The sequence below is a fragment of the Gossypium raimondii genome, chromosome 6 (genome assembly GCF_025698545.1).
Source record: "Gossypium raimondii isolate GPD5lz chromosome 6, ASM2569854v1, whole genome shotgun sequence".
NCBI classification, from domain to species: Eukaryota; Viridiplantae; Streptophyta; class Magnoliopsida; order Malvales; family Malvaceae; genus Gossypium; species Gossypium raimondii.
Genome location: NC_068570.1, coordinates 41,690,925 through 41,709,179, shown reverse-complemented (window position 1 = coordinate 41,709,179; position 18,255 = coordinate 41,690,925). Strand labels below are relative to the sequence as shown.

General features: G+C 33.5%; 1 protein-coding gene across 1 annotated transcript; it reads right to left on the bottom strand.

Moving 5' to 3' along the window:
• Positions 1-1,534: 1,534 nt before the first annotated feature.
• LOC105771535 (hypothetical protein) lies at positions 1,535-3,237 on the bottom strand. Its single transcript, XM_052632048.1, has 3 exons — positions 2,427-3,237; positions 1,866-2,342; positions 1,535-1,802 (listed from the first exon to the last, which is right to left on the bottom strand). Exons 1-3 carry the CDS (start codon positions 3,235-3,237, stop codon positions 1,576-1,578), a joined length of 1,515 nt encoding a protein of 504 aa, XP_052488008.1. The 3' UTR covers positions 1,535-1,575.
• Positions 3,238-18,255: the final 15,018 nt, after the last annotated feature.

The following is an 18,255-nucleotide window of genomic DNA, read 5'->3' as shown; positions in this document are numbered from 1 at the left end:
ACTAATTCTAGTATACATCCAGACCAAAACGATGCGTTTTGGTCTTGAGATTTTGCGGCGCGTTATGGTAAACGCCGCTAATGATGTTCTTTTACTGCGTTTCAAAATAAGCGCCGCTAATGCCTGATATTTAACCGCGTTTTAGTTTTTGCGCCGCTAATGCGCGATTTTTAGCGGCGTTTGACATCCAAACGCCACAAAAGATGCCGCTAAAAGCCTGTTTTGGTGTAGTGTATTAAAAAAATAATCTTAAAATCTAAAATAAAAATTTACTTTTTAATGTTAACTTAATAATATAACGAACAATAAAAAATATTCTTGGGAATTCAATTTTTTCAAACTCATTCTTATATATGTATATATAAAATATTATAAATAAATTATAAATATTACATATATATATATATAATTTGAAAGTATAAAGTTTGATAAATTCTAATGTAGACCTTATATTCATCTTCAACTATACTTCGATGATAATTTACACTATTTTTGTTATATTAAAGATAAAAACTAAATAGATAAAATTCGATAAATATTGAAGTATATGTTTGTATTCATCTTTAATTACGCTTAATTATAATTTAAGCTATTAAGATTTGTAAATAAGTATTATATGATTATCAAATATTTTAATTATTTTATATTACATAAAATAAAAATATATTATAAAATAAATAAAATAATTAACCGTTTACCTTAATTAAATAAAAATGTTTAATTAATTTAATTAATTAAACATTTTTATTTAATTAAGGTAAACGGTTAATTATTTTATTTATTAAACGCTAAATTATTAAATAAAATAAAAATAAAATTGTATAATTAATTAAATTAAATTAATGAAATGCTAAATAATTTCCAAATCATTAATTTTACTATTTGAATCAAATTTTTATAAATATAATTTTACGTTTTCTTCACCCACCATAATCTAATATAAATACTTAAATTTGCTATGATACTCAATTTCACTGTAGTTGCTTATTGTGACTACAAATAAACCTATAATAATACAAGTATATGAAACCTAAGAAGCCAAACCGACCATATTTTCAGTGTTAGAATAAGTAAATCACCTTTATTATCTCGTCATAATGACATTTTTTTTATATATCTATCATACTTCAATTTCCATCACACCAACCACCATTGGAGGATTCGGTATCCTTTATTTAACAGTAAACTTATTGTAATTTATGTCATGCTTGTATTTTGGTCTGACTAATTTCATATCATTGATTTTAGTTTCTTTTTACGATCAGACTGGTATAAAATTATTATTTGGTCCCAGTATAAAATTGGTTGCTTTGGTGATAAACTGAAGGGTGATTTAGGGAACTTAACTGCTGCACCCAAAATAATAGTTTAAGGAACTTATAACTTATTGCTCTTCAAGCATATATTGCAAACATTAATCTTGAAATACATTAACAATGACAAGGGTATTAATTTATCATACGTTTAGAATAAACTATCCTAATTAATATGGTTGGAATTAATCAAAGGAAAAGGTACAGAAACCAAAGAGATAAACATAAATGACTCTGCATAGCGATGGGTTGTACGTGGAATTTATGAGTCCCAAATGGGACCGAACGCTGGAATACCGGCAGCCTTGCAAGCGTTGACAACATCTCTGCTTCCTTCTGGATTGCTTGTTACAATGACCACTTCAGCTCGCCATCTCTTAGCAGTGTCCACACTCATCTGCGACACGTTCGGACGGCCTAAAACGGCAGTGTCGTGGACAATCACCTTCTCTTTAGGGTGGCCGTTCATCATTTCTTTTATTTCTTTGCCGAAGTTTTGTGCAATGCCTTTGGCCACCCAAAGCACGCATACGTCAGCCGAGCATGGCTGCAACAGGAACGACAAAAACACGCAGATCCCCGAACCTGTTGCCACAACCAAAACCCTGTTATACATGTTGACTAGGTAAGGCAAGCCGGCGAAGTGCACTGTTCGAACCCACAAATGGGTTGGTGGGTTCGAGACCAAGGATTTGGTGAAATCCCCAACTGCACCAGCAAGCATCATGTGCTCAGTTTTTCCATCGGAAATGATGCCGAAAGCATGCCATTCCAATAACGGGGAAGGACTGATTCTGCCTAATATGCCGGATTTTATTCCGCCTTCGAACTTGATAATGGATGCATGGCCTGAAGGAGCTGAGATGTTGACAGGCACACGTCTGACTGTCAACCATGGGGTGATAATTAGGATGGTGATGGCTATTGTGAACCAGAACTCTTGTCGTTGGACCAATCTTGAACCAAGTTCTTTTGAGTAGGATTTCGTTACTGGATCATAGGAGATTGTAAGGACGATAAAGGCCCAAAGAAGAGCAAGAGCAGTCCATCCAGCGAATCTATGAATTCTTTCGAAGACGTTGTGATGGAGATGGCGGACTAGGGGGAATGGAGCCAAACATGTGAGGCAGAGGAGGGAAAGAATAGTAGAGGAGACGCCGATGATCTCAGGGGAAGTGTTCTCTCTATCTTTGAGTGTAAGAATTAAGGCATATATAAGCCATGCAACAGAAGAAATGCCGCAGCTACTGTGTATCCCACCAAGGCTTTGGAGAAGGGAAGTGGTAGCAGTCTTGATTGGAAGAGGTACCCAAGACTTTCCCAGCACTTTGACAGCAAGCCAAAAGACTACTCGCAGGAAAGCCTCGCTTCTGCAGAGTGTCAAAGAAAGAATGTTGGCAATGGAGAAAAGGGCAGCTCTATTTCTCGCGTATGGAAAGTGTCCAGCGGCAGCAAGCACCAAGCCAATGATGTTGAGGGTGAAGCAGACCACAAAGAGTCTTTTGTATACAGTGAACAACCCTTGGTCAAGCAAAATAACTGATAATCTTGATTCTTGCTTGCGAGCTGGCTTTGGGATTTGCTCACGTTTGCTTGCGGATGGTAAAACTGGCTTATCATCTTTCTCCTCGTCCTGTCCCTCTTCTAAACTTTCAAATATGATATCATCTTCATTTTCATCTTCGTCATCTTCATCGAGATCAAGGTCACAGAAGTGACTGCTCGCTCGGCTCACAGACCTTTGCATGGAAGAAGAATTAGGAAACACCTTAGATGAGCTCCCTAGGTACCAAGGAAACCAAGATTTTTTGCTGCTGCCATGAGGATCATTTTGAGTTAGATTAGCAACCGCAAATGGGTCTGCATGAGGTTTGATCTCGAAAGCCACACCTCTGCAGCTCGAAAACCTCACTGGAGTCTGCATTTTTTCTCACTTTTTTGTTGCAAAAGAATGGGAATCAAAGAGAGCTGAAGAAGACTAGTGACACTGCGTTGGTGGTGTGCTCTTCATGCAAATTAAGGGTTATTTATAGGCCTTGCAAAGGGTTCCAACTCCCAACTTAAAGAGTGATGATTTTAGGTTTGAATTTGTCAAAGAGGCTAATGGCGTTAATTTGGATGAAGCTAAATTGTTTGTGACGCAGGTAACCAAGATTATGTGGGGGAAAGGCGTATTTATCAAAGTCATGCCTATAACTTCACCGAGACTAGCATTGGTCAGAGCCTAACTTTTTAACTTACAATAATCTTATTAATTTCTTTCTGAACCGGACAACAACATGCAAGCAGTTGGGATAGATCAATAAAAACAACCAAAGAGAAAAATACAGAAGATTGAGAACATAAATTTTGAGTGAAAAATTCCTTCGAAGAGGATAAAAATTACAGGCAAAGTATACTTCGGTTTTTCACTAAATGAGTAAACAAATGAGAGTACAATATGGAGAAAATAAATTTAAATATACTAAACGTACAAACTCAAATCTCGAAAACAAAACCCTAACTCTCATAAACTTCTCTTAAGGGGTACAAAATCCTCTACATGGTTATCACGAAAACTCTCACAAAAACTCATATGTAACTCCATCTTATCCCCCATACGAAAATTTAACAAAGCCTTCGCACAAGTTTCAGGTTTGGAAAATTCATATTTTAAAATTTTGAATATTTCTTGATTTGGAATAATTTTGTGCTAAGTTTTAACATTTCAATTTTTTGAGATTGAATTATTTAAGTTTATTGCTGAAGTTTTATGGATTAGTATAGTTTCATATTCAAGTTATATGTAATTCTTGTCCAATTATCTCAATTTGGTAATTCAAGTAATTAAGTTTATATTTATTCATTTTAAAATTGTTACAGGGTATTTCAGAAACTCGAAATCTGACTCAATCGCAGTCGCATGAAACGAAAGGCCCAATCCATTTAATTAGTAGCCAGGGCCTCCCAAAATGTCTCACCACTTCGCGGGATCACTTCGCCCGACCCATTTCGCACCTCCTCATGAGTCCGCCTCGCAATCATTCGTTTCACCACTTTGTAGAATGCGCCTCGCCACCTCGCGAGGTCAGAAACCACCTATCACTAACACCATGCGAGGTGTGATCATCTCACCACCTCGTGAGAGGAGACACGTTTCAGGGTACATGTCTAGCCTAAGGGCGGAATGTGTCTTGCACATGGCACCTACGGTCCCCTAATATGTCATATCAAGGAACCGTGTCTTATAAAAATGAGAAGGATGCTCCTAAGAAGGGAGAGACAAAAAAGAGAACCTTAACAATTTGGTACGGTGATGATGGAAAGACTTCTTGCTTTCAGATTAAACCTAGACCGATATGGCTCACCCAAATGGGAGATCCCCCAACACACCTTTTCCAAACTGGAATGTGAGAGGAGAAGCTAGTAATCGTCCTGATGAACTCGACCCCTTCGCGAATTTGTTTGTGAATCGACCCAAAAATTTGGGCAACTTAGACCAACAGTAATTCCACCGTGCTTTCAACCTCAATTTTTCGTTAGACCGAGAGATTTCCAACCCATCTAACCAGGAGACTCCCTAATAGTAGCTCATAAGCCTATAAGAGTAGGTACGCATTTTAAAGGAGGAAATGTCCTCAAAAAACACCATATATGCGCAACAACAACTTTTCCATCATGCTAAATTTAGATCTTATTGAAGAAACCATGGAGATCGTCAAGGTTAAAAAGGTATCTAAGCCCAATAGGTCGCACCATACTATAACTCCAAGGTAAAGAGAAAACAGTTCCAGGTAGGCAATCTTGTCCTGCAAAATATTGAAGCTATCCTACCAGTGTCCCAAAGTGGAAAGCTGAGCCTTAACTTGGAAGAGCCATACAAGATAGTGAAGAAAATAGGGTTTGAAGCTAACAAGATTGCAAAGATGGATGGACACAAATTGCCTCACACTTGGAATGCTCGCCATCTAAGGAAATATTATGTGTAAGCACCCTAACTGAAAACTTAAGTTTCACTGATTTATGATCATAAACGTTTACTTTGCTTACAATATTTTTAGAATCTTGCGGTTCACTGATTTACAAAAACAATCGTTTACTTCGCATACAAGATTTTCAGAATCTTGCAATTCGTTGATTTACAATCACAACTGTTTACCCTGGTTACAAGATTTTTAGAATATTATAGTTTGCTGATTTAAAATCACAACCGTTTCCCACACTTACAAAACAAAAATATGAAGGCCATGTTCGCGAGCCGACCACACACAGGAACCATACAACTTGTGCTATATGTTGCTTTTGTGCTAGCCACGTATGGATAATTGCATCCTTATGAAAGGGCAAAATATTTTGTACAAGCCATACATTTTCGGCAAGCGGTATGAATACATATATATGTATGTGGCTTGCATGTTGTACCATACGTATATGGCTAGCTGTCATGTGATATGTGAACACAACTTATACATGCATGTATCAAACATACAATCTCGCGTACTGTATATGGAAAGTGTGTAATTTACATATAAGCAAATTTCATTTCCTCCACGTGGTAAATAGCAACATTAAAATGATTCACTAAGGCAGCTAATCGGGTTTTATATGAAAACATTATGCCTTAACATATCAGCATCAAAACATTACCGACAGTTGTGTAAAATTTATTGGTAAACCACCATTATAAGAGATCTATACATTAAAGACACTTTGTATTTTCATTTTTATTTTATTATTTTAATTTATTCTTGTCGAGATATTAAAAGAACATGGTCCAACAATCTTGGTAGTTAGCCATTATGTCACCAAGTTGTTTGGCGAGTTGCTTACCATTTATTATTTCTCAACACTTAATCATATATTGTTGGGATCGTCGGTATTCCTCGTGGCACAGCGGAAAAATTATTCCAGAGATCTTCAATCACGAATCCATATACGAGGAACGAAATGGGTTGAAATAAGGTTGAATATATACCTTCTTAACGGAAAAACAATGAAAAATGTTGCTGATTTGATGTTGATTCCAAACCACAACAAAAATTTCCCGGCCTCTACATAATCCACCTAGTCAAAGAATGAACAACACAATTCTCTTGAACATTTCAAAGAGAATTTTCAAGAATGGCTGCTATACCCCTTTTTTTGTGTTTTCTTGGTAACCCTAACACATTAAGGGATTTGTTTCCTTTTTATTTCTTTGATATCATATCTTAAAAATAAAAACGAGATTATTCCCTTATTATTAGGGAAACAAATAGAAAGTCAGGAAAAAGATTATATTCTTTCCAAAAGAATATCACTTTCCATATCGTTTTATATTTTGACCGAAATTATTATTATAACTATTTATATTAATAATTTCAGTAAAATATATAATTAATATTTTGTATAAATAAAATTCATATATTAATTTTACCTATGTTCTCTATTTGTGTACAACAATTTTGTACACATAAAATGTTTAATATTTAACTATCTAATTAAATTAATTCAACAATTAATTTAATTCATGTGATAGCTAAATACAATACCAAATGTATTTGGATTCTGTTTGCTTCAACTATAGAGTGTAACCCTGTAAACTCTTGTAATGTTGGTAGTAATACTAGAACGTTTCTATCATTACAAGCAATGAGTGGTATCTAGCAATGCATCATTGCTACCCAAGTTATAAGAAATCGTGATTCGACATAACCTTTATGTGATAATCTTTTCATGTATTATATCCTTTTATCGTTAATATCTAGATTGAACACAAGTTATGAAATAGTCACACTTGTATAGTCCAATCTCATGTTTCTTGATTTTTTGAGGAGACTACAATAAACAAATAAGTGTGTAATCTCATATCAATTTATTCGAGCATGACCATGCATTTTTGGTCTCATTCCATCAAGAGGCCTAAGATATTGCTTCCTTTATATAGGAGAGATAAATCCTATCTTGATCAACCATATCCAACTACATGAATTATGGTATATATAAAATCAGTCTTTATAGCACAACCTGTTATGGTATACGTTTGACTGTATCAAAATATACAACTCATGATGTTGAGACAATGATGATATCAAGTCTGAGGGTAATATACATAGTTATCATTATGAGTAATATTTGTGACTATTACATAATAATTTAAGAAACATACTTATGGCAGGTCAGTCTAGTATGTTGTCCAGTATGTTGTGCTCTAAGACATACTCATGTATTGATTTTGACATACCTATGTCAATGACAACACTTTGTCATCAATGAACTACACATTAGTCTGAGTGCATATCATTGTCCGTTTCCACAATAATACTCGACTAATGACCTTTTTAAGAATAATCATATTATTCTTAGGACTTTATTATTATCTAGTGTATTTATACACAAAGAAAAGAAAGTGAAATAAAAATGACAATGCCTTATATTAGCAAATAGGGTAAAACGAGTATGTGATTACAATAATCTCATGATTAGTCTTTAGGCATACTCTAACAATATCCCACTAACACTAAGACCAATCAATCATATATCTAATGCCTTATATTAGCAAATAGGGTAAAACAAGTATGTGATTACAATCATCTCATGATTAATCTTTAGGCATACTCTAACAATATCCCACTAACACTAAGACCAATCAATCATATATCTAACGCCAAGTGACTTGGTGTGACGATCATGCTTCTATTGTGTCAGAGGCTTCGTCAATGGATCAACAATGTTGTCATCTGTTGGTACTTCACATATTTTCGCAACTCCTCGATCAATGATTTCTCGAATGAGATGAAACTGTCTAATTATATGTTTAGATCGTTGGTGAGATCTAGGTTCATTTACCTATGCAATAGCTCCATTGTTGTCACAATTAAGTTCTATAGCATCTGATATGCTAGGCACAACCCCTAGTTCATATATGAACTTCTTGATCGAAGCAACCTATTTTGTAGCCTCACTAGCTTCAATGTGTTGGATCGCCGGCACCCCTACGGCGCAGCGGAAAAATTTTATAATCGGCGACCCTAACCACGGATCCATGTGTGAGGAACGAATCGAGGTGAAAAGGGTTACGAAATTACCTAATGTTGTTCTGAGTAGACAGCAACTTCTCAACAACGTGTAGTCTGATCTATAGTCGAACTAAGCCGCAATCTATCGAGACTCCGACCTCTACGTGATCCACCCAGTTGACTACGAACGGAAGAAATCCCCAAAACAATTTTGAGAGTGAATTTTCTTTGACGGCTGCTAGACCAAAACAAAGAAAAACGAGATACTTATATCCTTATTATTTATTTTTAGGGTTTTTTTATTTATGAATTAAAATAAATATAATAATATTTTAAACCAAAATTATAATTACATTAATTATAATATAATTTGGTAAACCATATATTTATTTGAATTCATATGCTAACCTCATTATGTGTACAACAACCTTGTACATAATGTGTTGGAAATCAATTAAATTAATTCTATAATTAAATTAATTCAAGTGACACCTAAAAACAATACCAACTATGGTTTATTCATTTCATTTTAACTATAGGTGTGACCACAGAGGTTCTTGTAACGTTAGCGATAATACTAGAACGATTCCAATGTTACAAACAATGAGTGGCATCTAGCAATGCATCATTGCTACCTAAGTCACAAGAGATCATGATTCGACATAACCTTTTATGATTAACCTTTTATACAATAATCCTTAAGTCCTTTATCTTTGGATTGGACACAAGTCATGGAATAGTCACACTTGTATAGTCCATTCCATGTTCCTTGATATTTTAAGCAGACTACGATATACAAATAAGTATGACATCTCATATCAACTTATTTGAGCATGGCCATGCATTTCTAGTCTCACTTAATCAAGTGGCCTAAGATATTACTCCCATTATGTAGGAGGGACTTATTCTATATCGACCAACCATATCCCTTTACATCGATTGTGGTATATCCAACACCAGCATTTATAGAACAACCAGTTATGGTGTACGTTTGACTGTATCAAAATATACTACTCACGATGTTGGGATTATGATGATCTCAAGTCTGAGGATCATATGCATATTAATCACTATGAGTAATGTCGTGACAATTACATAATAATCCAAGAAACATACTCATAATGGGTCAGTCCAATATGTTGTTCCCTAACACACATATTCATGCATCGATTCTGATATTCCATATCAATGATAACTCTTTATCATCAATCAACTACATGTTAGTCTTAATACATTATTGTTGTCCTATCCAACAATAATACTTGACTAAGGATCTTTTAAGAATAATCATATTATTCTTAGGACATTATTAGAAAATAGTTTATTTATACACACAGAAAAGAAACTGAAATAATAATGGTAATGCCTTATATTAATAAACATGATAAATCAAGTATGTTATTACAACCATCTCATGATTGATCTTTGGGCATACTCTAACACAACGTACTTAGCCTTAGTTATAGAATTAGCTATTCTATCTTGCTTTGAACTTTTCCACCTCATAGTGCCACTATTAAGGCAAAACACAAAACCCAATTGTGATTGTAAATCATCATTGTCGGTTTTAAAGCTAGCATCAGTGTAACCTTTTACACTCAGCTCTTCCTCACCTCCATATATAAGGAATGTATATCTTAAGTACTTAAGGATATTTTTAACTGCGACCTAATGACTTGCACCGAGATCAACTTGGTAGCAACTTGTCATGCTTAAAGCATATGATACATTTGGGAAAGTATATAGCATGGCATTCTTGATAGATCTAATAGTCGAAGCATATGGAATCTTACTCATACATTCTTTCTCTTATGAAGTTGAAGGGAAATGATATGGAATCTTACTCATACATTCTTTCTCTTATGAAGTTGAATGAAACATTTCCTTCGAGAGTGAAATACCATGTCTCATAGGTAGGAATCCTCTATTAGATTATTCCATACTAAACCTTTTCAGTACTTTATCTATGTATGTACTTTGGCTTAGACCTAGGATTTTTCTTGATCTATCTCTACAGATTTTGACTCCTAATATGTCTATAGTCTCACCCAAGTCCTTCATAGAAAAACAACTTTTTAACCTACTCTTAATAGACTGTAGGGTAGGTATGTCATTTCCTATGATAAGTATGTCATCTACATACAGTACCAAGAATACACAGCCCTACTAATTTTCTTGTAAGCACAATGCTCATCTTTGTTTCTGATAAAACCAAACTCTTTAATCGCATTATTAAAATGAAGATTCCAACTTCAAGAAGTTTGCTTCAATCCATAAATGGATCTGTGTAGCTTGCATATCTTTTTAGCATCTTTCGAATTGACAAAACCTTCAGGTTGTGTCATGTACAAATCTTCTTCAAGTTTTCCATTAAGGAGACGTCTATCTACCAAATTTCAAAAATCATGAAATGGAGTTATTGCAAGTAAGATTCAAATGGATTTAAACATAGAAACAAGAGAAAAGGTTTCATCATAGCCTACACCATGAACTTGTCGAAAACCTTTAGCGACTAACCGCCCTTTGTATGTTTGTATATTGCCATCGATGTCGATTTTATTTTTGAAAACCCACTTGAACCCATGGGTTTAACCCCTTTAGGTGGGTCAAAGAAGATCCATACTTGGTTTTTTTAACATGGAATCCATCTTAGACTTCATGGCCTCAAGCCATTTCTTAGAATCTGTGCTCGTCACAACAAGAATGTCCTGGCCTCTACGTAATCCACCCAGTCAAAGAATGAACAACAAAATTGTCCTGAACTTTTTAGAGAGAATTTTCAAGAATGGCTACTAGACCCCTTTTTTCTGTGTTTTCGTAGTAACCCTAACACACTAAGGATTTTTTTATTTTCTTTGATATCATATCTCAGAAAATAAAAACGAGATTATTCCCTTATTATTTGAGAAACAAATGGAAAGTCAAGAAAAAGATTATATTCTTTTCAAAAGAATATCACTTTCCATGTCCTTTTATATTTTGACCGAAATTATTATTATAACTATTTATATTAATAATTTTAATAAAATATATATAATTAATATTTTGTATGAATCAAATTCATATATTAATTTTATCTATGTTCTCTATTTGTGTACAAGTTTGTACATATATGTGATTCATATTTAACGATCAAATTAAATTAATTCAATAATTAATTTAATTCATGTGACAGCTAAATACAATACCAAACGTATTTGGATTCTGTTCGCTTCAATTATTGGGTTTGACCCTACCGACTGTTGTAATTTTGGTAGTAATACTAGAATGTTTTTAACATTACAAGCAATGAGTGACATTTAGCAATGCATCATTGCTACCCAAGTTATAAGAAATCGTGATTCAACATAACGTTTATGTGATAATCTTTTCATGTATTATATCATTTTATCCTTCATATCTAGATTGACCACAAGTTATGAAATATTCACACTTGTATATTCACACTTGTATAGTCCAATCTTGTAGTTCTTAATTTTCTGAGTAGACTACAATAAACAAATAAGTGTGACCAAAATATACGACTCACAGTGTTGGGACAATAATGATCTCAAGTCTGAGGATCATCTACATATCTATCACTATGTGTAATATTTGTGACTATTACATACTAATCCAAGAAGCATACTCAATGTAGGTTAGTCCATTATGTTGTTCTCTAATTCATACTCATGTATCGATTTTGACATCCTTATGTCAATGACAACACTTTGTCATCAATCAACTATACATTAGTCTGATGCATTATCATTGTCCTTGCCCACATAATACTCAACTAATGACCTTTTTAATAATAATCATATTATTCTTAGGACTTTATTATTAAATAGTTTATTTATAAACACAAAAAAAATATTTGAAATAACAATGACAATGCCTTATATTAAAAAAATAAACAAGGTAAAACTAGCATGTAATTTGAGTCTTTTATTGACCTTAGGGGCTGAATGAGGCCTAAGAGTGAGCTAACATACTTTGTAAGTGTGTAGGAGATCATTAGTAGGTGTACCAACTCAGTATTGGTCGTTCTTTTGCAACATAAGGAGTTTGATGTCACGACATAGGGAGCAAAGCGCAAGAACTTAAAGACTGCCTCCAGTGTCGGGAGACCACCAAGGGATGTCGCGACACACCCCTAAAGCAACCTTGAGTATGAGCATACTACCTTCAATGTCATGACATAGACAATAGGGTGTCATTACATAAACACTAGGGTGTCACGACACCAGTCTTGTACGAAAAGGACTTACGAGCTAGGGGCGTTTTGGTCTGCACAATAAAATATTAAACATGAGAGCATTAGTTGACCTAGGGTTGAAGAGGATGACAACCCTAACTCTATAAATAGGCTCATTGAACACTTGTTATGGATAGTTTTTCATACTGTATAATTTTCTTTATGGTTTCAGTTTTTAGGTTTTCCCTTTTCTTAGGCTTTATGTTATTTTTCAGTTTTACATTTATCAAGAGATCTAATTTATGCAACTCAATCAAATCTTTTGTTGATTTCATGCTTCAATTAAATACAATTCAGGCTTCTCTTAAACCTTCATATCTTGATTTACTAGTCATGTTCATCTTTTATATTAATTTTATTATATTTTCTAGATCCATGAGGAACTAATCCACTTGTAGGGGATTAGCAAGTGGAGGTAAGATTAATCAATTGTTATGTAGGGTTTTCTTAGCAAACCAGCTATTTGAAAAAGAAATAATTTAAACCCTAGGCTAGACGACCCTAGGAAATCATTTAGGTGGGAATTAACCTAAAATTGTTATAGCCTATCCATGAACACCATAGCCCCAAACTGGTCTGGACTGTAAGGTCGAGAGATAAATAGTTCTTGTAGACTCGTTATCCTAGTGGAAGATCAGAAGATCCTACTAAGGTATTGACTAGTTGATTGAACAAGAAGCCCAAACCAACAGTTGGTTATGATTACCAAAGCGAGATAATCGCCCATGCTTGGATTTGATATAGTTCACTATTTGATTTCCCAAACATTTCCTTTATTTCTTTTTTTATTAATATTATAGAAAAACCCTAAAAATCATTCTATATGTTTAATCGTAATATAATCTATTTAAAATAATAATTAGATCCATTAGTGCTTAGATTAGGATTAACTTAGTGCTCGCCTCCCTTGGGTACGATCCTCAGAGTACTCGTTACTTTGTTGTCACTATATTACAACCTGACCCGTATACTTGCGGACACCACCTATTCAATATATTTTGTGCATGATTCTTACTTTGGACATTGGTACATGCGAAAGTGGTCAACTAGCTTCTAAATTATCACTTGAATGATTATGATAAACTTTTATATTGTCATTCTTCTAAAAATCATGAGTGAAGAAGAATTTGGGAAATATATTTTTACCTCTTCAGGAGTTCCAATAATAATCACAACAACCTTTGATCATGATCAATCTATAAAAATACATATGTTCAAATCAAAGTAATAAATACTTTCACAAATATATTAAACAGTTTCTCAAGAATTTCTATGTGCTTTCAACATTCTAAATCATTCAAGGAATTTAATATTAAGTTTACTATATAGTGATTTATATAAATGGCTACAACAACCATTAGACGCATATAATATTTTCATGAACTACCAAACTAATAAGATATCTAAAGGGTTATTGCATCCACCACAAAAGAATACTATACCTTTTATAATCAATGTATGACTTAGTAAAAACTTCATTTAAAAGACATAACCAATTATTAAAAATCTAGAAAAGATTAAGGTACCGGAGATGGAAACAATGAAAATAAAGAGATCTCGATAAGTTATGTCAATATGAGAAAATATGAAACCCTAAAATAGAAAAGTTATTGACAATAGTTTTTATGCAATAATATTATTGAGATAGTCAAAGAAAATGAGGATCTTGAATACATATATTAAGAAGTATAAACATGGAAGAGTTTTGTGAAAATGGAAAGACGCAATTTAAATAGAATTAAATTTGTGAAGTTTTTGGACTAGTGAGGGTACAAATAGTACAAATACTATACCATGCATCAGGCAAGCATTACTTTTATTTATTCTAACAGGTTGCCCTACTAGGACTTCTATTCAAATCAAACCATTAGCTGATAAATAACACTTACTCTCATTAGGTCATTAAATACATCTGACAATTAAGGTGTAATAATGTGAATTATCTTTTTGAAATTCTGGTTCAAATTATTCTCTATTAGGATCTAGGTAATGATAATTCATTCTAAGTAATAAAGTAAATGTGGCCACGGGTCGTCCGTCTTTTCGATGGATGACTTGATCACTATTTGATAGTGATTGACTTTTCATGAAGGAAGATGTAATGGTTACCATAAGATAAAATAGGATTATATTGGGAGAAATAATATTATCCCAAAGAGACCAATGATATCCTTTGAGGGTAACACTCTTATAACAAGGTCATCTGATGAGCACTGAATAGTTTCTTTTGTAATGGTATGTCTTTGGGGAGAGCTCGGTCATGATGCTATAGTGGAATGACTTCGTGATTAAATGGGTTTATAATTAATAGGAGAAAATTCGAAGCTTAACTAAAAATCATTTAAGCCTCAACTACATATGTCCAATCGGTCCCCCACTAGCTCGTTGAAATAAGAAATGAATTGCGTGTTTGAATAGAAATAGAGAAATGTGAAACATTAATGAATTATTATGGTTTTCTTCAAAATGGAGAAATGAAATCATTTAGAAATAAATGTAGGTTTCCAAAAATAGAAATGGAAATGGAAATGGAAATGATCCATTTGAAATCCTATATGGATTACTTAAAAAATAATTGCAAGAATGAGTTTCTGTTTTTGGATTGTTTTGAAGTCTGAAAATGAAAATAAATCATTCAGTCATAGTGGACATGTTGAGTTATGAAATATTAAACATATTTTCTCAAAACTTTACCAGGGGCAAAATTGTCAAAATTTTACAAGGAAAAAAATCGTTACAATTTTGTTGGGGGTAAAATAAGGATGAGAAAATTGTTTTATATATAAATATTAAAGTTTATTTTGGGAAATAGAAAAACTAAATTTTGTTGAATCACAATATAGTGTACTCGATTAAAAAGGCCTAGGAAGTTCTCGTAATTGAACTTGATGTGAGAGAGGCCTAAAAGCCTCTCATGGATATGAAGGGGATGGCAACCCTAGTAGGAATACTATAGTGTGCAATCCACCCTAGCCCTATTTTCAGTAAAATGTTGTTTTTCTATTTTAAATAAACGACTACAACTCAATAAGAGTTCTACCTTCACTTCCTATAAATAGATGGCCCCGGTAGAGCTATTAACACAACTTTGAGAGATTTTTATTCTACTAAAAAATAGAGAGAATTTATTATTAACTATTACATATACATTTCATGAATAACAATTCTATAGGTTTCTATTAATAAGAGAGAATTTCTTTTTTTTCACCCCAAAAGGAGGAACTTTTTCTAGTTCTGTGTTTCGATTCAATTGGTGTGAGCCCACGCTCGAAGCAGTTCATGGTACGAGAATAACGGAGAAGATCGTTTGATTAAAAGTTAGGAACAACGAACGTTCACTAAACCAAAAACACATACAAATTCAGTTAAGGTTTATATTGCTATAAATATCACAAATCAGGTCGATTTTCAAAATTTTAAATTTTCACTGTGTAAAAAACTGTTTCCAAATTGGAATTTTTCCATCAATTGTTATCAGAGTGCCAGGTTGTGCTATGTTTATGGTTTAAACTGAGATCGAATCTCTCTTCATCTTATTTGATGCAACATTCTTGTAATTATTCGCATGTTTAAGGGAATGTATGTGAATGACTGCAATATTATATATATTTGTTAAATAATTTTTATTTTTTTCCAAGGTTGTGGTTCTAGGGAAATAGACCATGAAATATCATCTCCACGTAGGATTTTTAATTTATTTATAGAATTCTTGTGAACCGAAAATGGAAAAAGGACATAAATGTAATTTTTACAAAAAAGAGTCAATAAGGAGGAAAAGATGGAGCGATGAGGGTCGAAGATACAAGGAATGCCTTGTGGCGAAAAACTATGTATTTTTTTTTTTTGGTTTTTCATTTATTTTCTAGAACTAGAACCTTGGAAACCTTGGCTTGAAATTTTATTTTATTACCCATCTCTTTATATATCTGTTTAATAATTATTTATAATATAATTGTGATATACATGTATGAGATTATCCACATTTGATCTATTAAAGATAATAAGTGTGGTAATGAGAAAATACATGTGTTGTATTGTTCCATTCACTTCCTTAGGTTATTTGATTACTGTGAGAAGTGTGGTAAATGAGAAGGTGCATGTCTAGGATAGGATATGACAAGGAATGGCTTGGTTTTTAAGTGGTCAAATATGACTCACCTCCCTTTTATGGGAACCTACCTGATGTACGGTTCACATTCACTTCTTCATTTTTTTCTTTAAAAGAAAAATTATAGGGAATCAAATTTGTTTGATTAACTATTGTGAATAATTGAGTACGAATATTATAAAATTGCCATAACATGCGATGCATATATGAGATAAGCTTGCCATATAGTATAGGAAAAAATGCCACATGTACTTGCCATGCATATATTGATCATACATGATTAAAACTGGGAATTATAAAAGCCTTGCATGTTTTTAAAATATTGATTGGGAGAATGTCCCTAAAGAAGACCTACGACCTCCATCAATGGTCTCTTGTGATGGCATGGAAAGTGCACTACCCCACTGTAGGATTGCTATGTGGATTTCAGTGAGGATATTTCCTAAAAGTAAGAAGAACTCTCTTGTGACCAAATGATGATTAGAATGACCCTTATGGTAGGTATTATCATACGATAGGTTAATAAATGCTATCCTTAAAGAAGGAACACTAGTCAAAGCATGTTACATGGTGAGATTGTCCCATGATGGCTCATTTGTGGTGCATGATGCGATAGTGTTGAGTTGATGGTTATACACACAAGATCTTCTAGATAAGTAACTCCCCACAAAGCTCTACTTAAGTTAGAATGATGGCCAAACGTTACACGATTCTTAGTAGGTGTTAATGCATAAGGAATTAGGTTCATGTACTATCTAGATGGAAATCCATATTCTTACTAGTTGATCATGATGACCCCATAGTGGCTTAAATCAATAGGCATGAGAATTATCATTTGAATGACTTACAAATATTTTCAAGGTTTAACGTAAGACACATGCATCATCTTAATGCATATCGTAATGTTGCAAAATGTTTTCAAACAATTCCTTAATACAAATTTATTAATATATGAGTGTTTTTATTTTTAGTTTGAAAATGGAATCAACTCCCTTATTGAACTTACTCGCAGAAAACAAACTGAATAGAAACAACTATAAGGAATGGAAAAGAAACCTGATAGTTGTTATAAGCTAAGAGAAACTTAAAATAGTTCTTGATGCTAAGTGTCATCCGACCACTCTAGATGAGGCTAGAAAACGTTGGGAAGAGTTTGATGAGATAGGTCATTGCTATATTCTGGCAAGCGTGACCAGCACTTTGTATAAGCAAACTAGAGAGCTGTAAGACTGCTAAAAGAATTCTAGTTAATCTAGAAGACATGTTTGGAGGGCAAGATGTCTTGGCTCGACAGTCTCCTATAACTAGCTTAATGAATGGCTAACATAAGCCTAACACTCTAGTAAAAGACCATATGATCACTCTTAAAGCTACTTTGCTGAGGCCGTGGACAATGAGGCAAATTTGGACTAAAACACCCAAATAGAAATGGTGTTCAAAAGCTTATCCAAGGATTTTGCTGGTTTTCAAGCCGTATATAACCTTGGCAAGAAAAACCTAAATCTTAGACAACTCATGAAGGAGTTACAATCCTATGAGTTAATTTTGAATGGCAGTTAGCCTGTCTGAAGGGTAGGAGTGAATATAGTCGTCGTTTCTTCCTCAAAAGGGAAGGGAAAG

What these genes read in the sequence shown, in the direction of transcription:
- LOC105771535 (XM_052632048.1), bottom strand. Translation starts at nt 3,237, where the DNA reads ATGCAGACTCCAGTGAGGTTTTCGAGCTGCAGAGGTGTGGCTTTCGAG. An exon ending in CCTCTGCCTCACATGTTTGG is followed by an intron (nt 2,343 to 2,426) that starts CTCCATTCCCCC and finishes CTCTTGCTCTTC; the next exon opens with TTTGGGCCTTTATCGTCCTT. An exon ending in CGTGTTTTTGTCGTTCCTGT is followed by an intron (nt 1,803 to 1,865) that starts TGCAGCCATGCT and finishes CACAAAACTTCG; the next exon opens with GCAAAGAAATAAAAGAAATG.